At 34.2% G+C, this 8,561-nt stretch overlaps 1 protein-coding gene across 1 annotated transcript; it reads right to left on the bottom strand.

The window, feature by feature from the left end:
* Nucleotides 1-2,316: 2,316 nt before the first annotated feature.
* On the bottom strand, nucleotides 2,317-7,542 carry LOC107038396. The gene is made up of 3 exons (XM_015257477.1): nucleotides 6,890-7,542; nucleotides 5,007-5,255; nucleotides 2,317-2,873 (listed from the first exon to the last, which is right to left on the bottom strand). The coding sequence occupies exons 1-3, from the start codon at nucleotides 7,274-7,276 to the stop codon at nucleotides 2,532-2,534; spliced, it is 978 nt and encodes a 325-aa protein (XP_015112963.1). The 5' UTR covers nucleotides 7,277-7,542; the 3' UTR covers nucleotides 2,317-2,531.
* Between the last annotated feature and the right edge of the window lie 1,019 nt (nucleotides 7,543-8,561).

Here is an 8,561-nt window from a genome sequence, read left to right as displayed (position 1 = left end):
TATAAAAAATGAACCGTTCATCTCTGATCCCTCTTGATATTTCTCCTGAACTCATCTGTTCTCGAGAAAATTCCTCAATTGGCATGACATTCTGTTGAATAAAATGAAGGAATATGAAAAATATTGGATACGTATTTTTTTTTCTCTTGAAAAATGATTAAAAATAAACGTCTCATGACTTATCGCAATAAAAAAATACCTGTCTAATATTTTCCCTTTAATTTTAACGAAGTCAAGACAGAGATGTACGAAAAATGAACCGTTCTACCACTGAATTACTAATTTTTCTTCGTAAAGACCATTAACTGGAAAAAAATTGATGAAAATATTTCATAAAACTCAGATAAGACTGATAGCATCGAGGGCCAAGAGCCCCTCGCCATCGGATTGAATTGCGCATTCATTTTTTTACCAATGAAAAGAATAAAAAAAATTATTTAATAAATAATTAGGTTTTCATCCCCTCCGGAAGCGGTGAAGCACAGAGACTTTATTTTCTCTACAAACCCATATTTTAGAGGGATGAATAAATAATTAATCGTAAAATTTTTGATACGAAAAGAATAACGAAGGGACTCGATTGTAGTTGAACCGAAATCTCGTTTTGTCTTGTCTATTTTCCCCCATTTTATCTCATCGATGAATCCTCGACTTTCAATTTATTTATTTTCTAGTCAATCTTTAGCTCCAGCACGCGCGCTGCTGAGAATAAAAAAAGAAAAACCGTTGGATATTTCCTAGAGCGACAATCACACGATTCCACTTGCTCGCGTACAGTTTCGTTCCCTTAATTTCCCCCAGAAATTCCACCAGTGGAAGCTCTGAATAGAGATTAACAAAAGTTAAAATAGCGTAAAAATGCTTCTCCATTCCATTCTCGTTGCCTATTAATCCTGATTTTCATCTCCTATTTTCCGAAGTACATTTTCGATGAATGTAAAGAACTATCATTTGCCATGTGAGGAAAATTCAGTCTAATGCTGTATTTATACTGTTCGTGCTATTGTTGCAGGCGATGGTTAATCGGTTAATTCATTGTAAACGTGAACACTGTGGGAGTGTTATTGTTTCACTCTGTTATTTGCGATGTTAATTTGCGAAATAACGTACTCTCGATTCACGTAGTCGCTTGAATTGTAACTATTAATGCTGTCGACATTTCCGAGTGGAGGTTTGATCTTTTCTCATATTTTTTTGAGTGCCATAAGGTGAATTTAATTTATAACATTCAATAACAGATTATTTATCATTTATTTTGATTGACAATTTGCGAATGAAATACGAGAAAATCAGTTTCAGGTAAATCCACTATAATAATTGCAAAATTGATATATTTACGTTTCAATTAAATTCATCAACATTTTTCAATGAATCCTCGATAATTGAACGCATTTCCCCCAACTGTTCGGCTCCAAAAAAATTGATAAACTCTAAATTTCCACTCGGTGTGCCATCTAATTGGTCACTTGTAAATGAAAAAAGATGAACGCTTTTCTCTGGTTCTAATTACGATAGCATAAATAAAAAAAATGTGAGTAAGAATGATGAATGAAGGATAAAGTAAGGCTCTAAAACGAATGTACAATAATCAGTATTTAAGCTTCAGATAATTCGTTAACCGTCGCAACAGACAGGTGAACAACACTGTAAAGGCCATTTAATCGAGATTGAATCGTTTATATTTCGTTCGTGTAGCAGTATTAAGGTGGAAAAACTAAAAGAATTCATGTAATTCGACGACACTGTCCTAGATTAACAATTCTTCATTTGTACGTACGTTTTCAATGATCAAACAGTGCCAGTTTCGTTGGATTGTTTTGTTGGATATTATTTCAATCAAGTGAACACGACAGAAACAAAAATGAGATGAAGAGCTCTACCTCAACGTGTAGCTATCAGTAAAATAAGGCAAAGTCTTGGTGACTCTCAGGATCCTGTATTTTGTTCGTCTTTTCAAAAGGAGTTTAACGAGATCTGACTATCGCACAAAATGTAGTTTTGACGTACTTACCAAATGAAGAAAACAATTAGTTTGTGGAATGTGCAGAGATAATTGATAAGTACCATTGGATATTATTAACACAGAATTAAATTACTGAATTGAGAATGATATTTTTAGTAATTAACGTACAATCCGTTAAATCTGGACGAATTCTCGATTCAACAATTTTCTTCTCACTTCATCACCGATAAAATCAACAACGATTACATTATAATCACCCCAGAAACAATTAATTTCGATGTCTGTCACATGTTGGACGAGTCTGAAATCTCCAAAAGTGAGTGAAAGAAAGGAAAAATAAGAGAGAATTCAAATGAAACGACGAAACAATTATAATTTCACAATATTGTTGTCGCGTGTGAATGCTGGAGAGTTTTGTAAAGTGAATCTTTTTTTTTTTTTTGAAAATGAGAACTAAGATGAAATGAATATTAACTACAAATAAATAAACGAAATAAATAAATTCGCAGAGATAAATCGATGAATTGTCTTAAATTTTCAGTCTCACTGGGGTTTAGCTCCACTAACGTCACTGGGCGTTGTGACGTATCTTGTTTCGTTTTCTCACGGATGTACCTTGACGTGGTCTAGTTTTAATTCCTATGATTGTTTCTGGGTAGTGCTTCTTGGGTCGTATTGTCGTTGTTTTGTTGTATGACTCGATGGCATCGCTCACCGTTTTGGTAAGATCGAGCAATTCATCGTGAACGAAACGTGACTTGAAGTCGGGAAATAGACGTGGCATTATTAGTACACCTAGCATGAACACCAGTGCCATACCGACAAAACCACTTATTGCCATGAAGAGGGGATTCATGACCATCTGCTTCTGGGACTCGTGGAATGGATTTGTTGACTCCATCTGTAAGTCCTGTTAATACATTTTTAAATTAGTGGAGAGAATGGAATTTAATTGTGGAATTTTCTGTGGTACAGCCCAGAAAATTTTAATGACTGACATTTACACTGGGATTTTAGTAAATATCGGAATTAAAAAATTACCTGTTTTGCTAATTTTTTCATACTTTACTGAGAAAGATAATGAAAACTGTAAACTTTTTTTTTTATTATTGTAATCCCTGCCCCTCCCTTGCTAAGAGGGAACACTCAAGAGCAATAAACGAAATAATAATATAATAATATAAAACTGTAAACTTTAATTCAATTATTCAGTGAAAATTAGATCGAGTTGGGAAATTTTCGTCTTATTTTCACATGGAATTATTTAAATACTATTTGACAGTTGAAATTTCTCCGCATTTTCAATTTTTCTTTATTTTCAAAGAAAAAGCCTTTCGTTTACTGAGAACAGAGAATTTGTGGAACATTTTCACTGAAATTTTGGCATTGAAAAATAACATTTCGTTGATTTTTTTCATAATTTGATGAGAAAAAAATTAAACTGTCAACTTCAGTTCAATTATTCTATTGCAACTATTCTTTAATTGCTGCTGAGCCTTGAAATTTCAGTAATTTCTTCAATCATTTTTTAACATATTTCCTTCTTCTAATAATTACGCAATTATCTTGGCAATCAAGTATTTCATAAAAAGTTTTGCTTTCTCGTTCTCTTCTGGAGTCAGTCCGAGTCGAGATAATTGGGCAATTAGCCACACGATGCACAGAGTTTCTTTACTCAATCCTTGAATTGGGGTTTTATGGGCAGTAATACCACGTGCGACTTCGGACTTGACAAGTTTTACAGTAAAAATTTACATAGAGTATTCAAACTGCTCAACGATGGGATAGAAGGCGACCATGAATTTCACGTCTTGACATTTAGTGTTCCTTTCGCATACATCTGGATGAATTACGTTGCAGATATTCTTCTTTAGGTCAGTTACTTTGAAACATTCAGAAGAATCATTTTTTTTAATTAATAAAATGTATTCGGCACATGGAGAAGACAAATGACAACGGGATTTCACGAAACGAAATGGGTAACTCGTAGATTATATGAATGATTCATGATTCATGATTCATTTTAAATGATTCATTTCGATTTTTTTAAATTCTACACTGATATAAAGGGGTCGCTATTTGATTCGATCCATATTATTTTATATGAATGAAAGGAAAAAAACAAAACAACGGGAAATAAATCATTTGAATGATTTTATTTATTTATTTCGATTTTTTTTAATTCTGCACTGATATAAAGGGGTCGTTATTTGATTCGATCCATATTATTTTATATGAATGAAAGGAAAAAAACAAAACAACGGGAAATAAATCATTTGAATGATTTTATTTATTTATTTCGATTTTTTTTAATTCTGCACTGATATAAAGGGGTCGTTATTTGATTCGATCCATATTATTTTATATGAATGAAAGGAAAAAAACAAAACAACGGGAAATAAATCATTTGAATGATTTTAAATGATTCATTTCGATTTTTTTTAATTCTGCACTGATATAAAGGGGTCGCTATTTGATTCGATCCATATTATTTTATATGAATGAACGAAAAAAATCAAAACAACGGGAAATAAATCATTTGAATGATTTTAAATGATTCATTTCGATTTTTTTTAATTCTGCACTAATATAAAGGGGTCGTTATTTGATTCGATCCATATTATTTTGTATGAATGAACGAAAAAAATCAAAACAACGGGAAATAAATCATTTGAACGATTTTAAATGATTCATTTCGATTTTTTTAAATTCTGCATTGATATAAAGAGATCGCTATTTGATTCGATCCATATTATTTTATATGAATGAACGAAAAAAATCAAAACAACGGGAAATAAATCATTTGAACGATTTTAAATGATTCATTTCGATTTTTTAAAATTCTGCATTGATATAAAGAGATCGCTATTTGATTCGATCCATATTTTATATGAATGAATGAAAAAAATCAAAACAACGGGATTTCCACAGGAAGAAACGGTCAACTGTATGGATTATCCTCGTGCGCCCAATATTTCCACCTCATAAATTCTAAAATCCTCGAATCACTCCCTCCCCCAATAAAAGTAAAAAAAACTCATACCGGTGCACCAAATCCATTGTGATTCCTTACGTCACTCATGAACGACTTCAGCGGATAGAAGTAGTACGCATAAGTTGGTCTAACATTTCCGTCTTGATTATTACTATTTCCCAGCGGTAGTTGTCCACCAGCTAAAACATTCTTCAGGCTGTCCACGCTTATTGAGTTCCCGGACTCCATTGCCTGTTTGTAAATGGCATTAAGCTCACTCTTGGTGAACGGCGAGGCACCCTGACCCCTCACCGGTACCTGGAACAATCCCGAAGGGGAATTTTCCCCGAGTCGTGTCTCAAAGAATTCCGGGTGATGATGCGATGGAGTTTAGAGTAGCTCTACCCTTCGGCCGGGCTACGCTGTACTTTTGAATATTTTCAGTTTTTCAATTTTTCAACTAAATTGCATGGAAGAAATTTGAAAAAATTCATACCCAGTCAGTATTATCTAAATTAAATTTCGCAAAATATTGATATTTTTTCAAACATTTCCCTCTTATAAATAAATAAAAAAACTTGTTTGCAAAACGGTGGATTATTTTTTATGAGGTGTCAAAAAAATTCTTGATTTTTTCACATCTAATGGAAAAAAATTCAGATTTTAATCTTTGATTACAATGGAAATGTTGATTTTCACATAAGACACCGGGTTAAATCCTGATTTTTAAACATTTCTTCTTTGAAAAACCAAAACGGTAATTAAATTGAACAAAAAATTAGAATTCCGAATCTAATCGAGTTTTCTGCAATTTTTTTGCAGTTTTCAATAATCTTTGAATTTACCGTACGGGTAGAGCTACTTTAAATCAAATGCGTTCAATTTGAATTCGCACATTACAGGTGGACAAAAGGGCCTAATTTGAGAGGAAAGCGTGAAGAGTTTAAAGGCGTAGAAAATTAGGATGATTGAGCCGTTGCAATGCTCAAATACAGCTTTCATATTAATACAAAAAAAATCGTGAGTCATGTTGAGAATCAACTTATTTTATGCCGTCATCGACGGAACTAATAGATCGTTTCAGTTCAGAGCCACTAGATTTTTTAGCACTTCTAGAGAAATTTGGCCATGATTAATCACTTTTGATAACTGAAATGAATTTTTTTATGGTAAAATTTGACTCAGTTTTACACCATTTTCTTCACTCTGGAAATTTTAATCGAGTTACAGTCGTCATACTGAAATTTTGAGGGATTTCGAAATTGAAAATTTAAGATTTGATGAAAGAATTTCAGGAAACTTTGAATTTTAGAACAGAAATTCCGTGAAAATCATGAAAATTGAAATGTAATTTAATTTCTGATAGAACGTTCTGTTGAAAAATGAAAAATTTCATTAAATGAAATTTCGTTGATAATAACAACAAATCATTAATAATAACATTCAGCCGACTTTTCATTATTTTTGTATACTTTATGAAAATCTCCATCAAGCAACAATTCCACTGAAGTCTTGAAGGATTTCGTCACTGAAAAAATGTTCAATTCGTTGGATAAATCAATGGAAATCTGGAAAATGTAGGTAAATACATTCTTGAATTAATTTTGGACAGAAAGTTCATGTTTTGATTGAAAATCCAAGTAAATGGGGAATCCTCGTCTTCCTGCTGTTAAAAATTGCGAAATTTCATTGAATTTCCATTCAAATTTCCTGACTTTCCTCTGAATCGTCTGAACGAAAATGAAATGAATCTGAATTTAATTTTCGTTCTCCTGAAAATTACCACTAAACTCTCCCCGAAATTCTCATTTTTCCTAACCGCCCATGACTTTCGAAATCTCGAAATGTTCTCTCGAATCAATTTCCTTGAAAATTCAGCGTCAACCGCAGATCGCATCACCACGAGAATCCGCATTCTCCGCAAAACCTCAACCCCAATCTCCCAATCATACCTGATAATACTGAGCGCTGCCAGAGGCACTCGCAGGCTCCTGAACACCCTGCATCCCCTGGCGCTGAAACCTCAGAGCATTAGCATTCGTGTTTAGCAGACGTTTACCCGCCAACAACTGCTTATTACTCCCTAAATACACTGGGACTGTGGGCATTGCGTCTTTCATCTGCTGCAGCTCAATCATCGCCTTCCTCAGGTATTCCTCACTGGACTCCGTGCTCACTCCACTATGAGGATGCACTTGGCTCGTCATCAGGGCCAGTTGCACCGCGAAAACACTCCACTTGACGCACATTATTAATCTACATTCGCCTCTTGATTGCAATAATTGTGATAAAAAATAATGGACAGAGCGACGAACGTTTTCCAGAGTCGAACGACGCATTAACTAACGAATTACTCTGGTATTACCAATATCCGACGCCAATATTTACATTTTAATTCATTTTTTAAACAAATTCACATGGAAAACCAAGACTGCAATGAAAATATTTGAAAATGTCCTGTTCACGTGACTTGAACCGCATCCTTCAGTCGCTACCAGAGACGTTTGATCACAGGATTCTGTATAATTTTTATTTTCAAATAAAAATGAATGGGGAATTATCACGGAAGTGCCGGCATATCGCAGGACTGCGTATATGTGAACGGTGGTGAAGCCCCCGATAAACTGGTTACTTCAAAGAGAGGCCAATTGAACGTGTTCCCCACCACTGGAGACGCATTGCCGATCTCGTTCGCCGCATGTGCCTCACATAATTAAAATATGTCCAGTGATAAAAATAATAGCTATGATTCTCGAGCACGGCGCCTCCATGCAGCCAGGGATAGCCAAGTTTGTAATATTTTATTACGGTTAATATTGTAGCCCTTAATTAGATAACATCACTCTTGAAATTTTTTGGGTACTTAGGTATCATCAATTCAAATATTCAAATTTTCAACTATTTTATCAATCAGTAATTTGAAGTAGGAAGATTGACGATTACTTGTGTAATCGAAAAGAAAGAAATTTGAATTCAGTAGGGAAGTGGTAAATCGGTATAAGTCGATTTTGACTATTGCCAAGTTTTCAATGAATATCTCAAAATCTAAGGGAAATAGCAAAATTTTTGTCATAACCTTTTTTGTAGAGCAAATTGAGAGCTACAAAAAAGGAAATCACAAAAATTTCGCTATTTCTCTTAGATTCCAAGATATTTATTGAAAACTGGCCAATAGTCAAAGTCAAGACTTTCCGCCCTTCGGAGCAACTTTCCACCCTAGGGCGGGAAGTACTCACTTTCCTCCCGCTCATCAGGGAGCAAAATACGAACTTTCCTTTGCAGTCGTGTTAAAATAGTATATTGTGCATCAAGGGCGGAAAGTCATGTTTTCCCGCCCGAGGTGCACATGCTATTTTTTAACACGCCTGCAAAGGAAAGTTCATATTTTGCTCTTTGATGAGCGGGAGGAAAGTGACTACTTTCTGCCCTAGGGTGGAAAGTTGCTCTCAAGGGCGGAAAGTCTCTCTAAATTCTAATTCTCTTAGAATTTTTTTTTGTATTTTCATCATTTTTTATTTAGACTAATAGTGAAAAATAAATAATTAACTGAAAGAATTAATTAGTCTTGACTTTCCGCCCGAGAGAGTAACTTTCCACCCTAGGGCGCAAAGTACTCGCTTTCCT

The sequence above is a fragment of the Diachasma alloeum genome, unplaced genomic scaffold, assembly GCF_001412515.2.
Source record: "Diachasma alloeum isolate Michigan unplaced genomic scaffold, Dall2.0 Dall_scaffold_00280, whole genome shotgun sequence".
Taxonomy (NCBI): domain Eukaryota; kingdom Metazoa; phylum Arthropoda; class Insecta; order Hymenoptera; family Braconidae; genus Diachasma; species Diachasma alloeum.
The sequence above is the reverse complement of the archived record's forward strand: the minus strand, read 5'-3'. Positions and strand labels throughout refer to the sequence as shown.

Excerpts from the sequence above, each read along its gene's own strand:
- LOC107038396 (XM_015257477.1), bottom strand. The coding sequence starts at position 7,276 with ATGCGTCGTTCGACTCTGGAAAACGTTCGTCGCTCTGTCCATTATTTT. Across the intron at positions 5,256-6,889 it reads GCAGCGCTCAGTATTATCAG|GTACCGGTGAGGGGTCAGGG; the intron begins GTATGATTGGGA and ends GGATTGTTCCAG. Across the intron at positions 2,874-5,006 it reads ACAATGGATTTGGTGCACCG|GACTTACAGATGGAGTCAAC; the intron begins GTATGAGTTTTT and ends ATGTATTAACAG.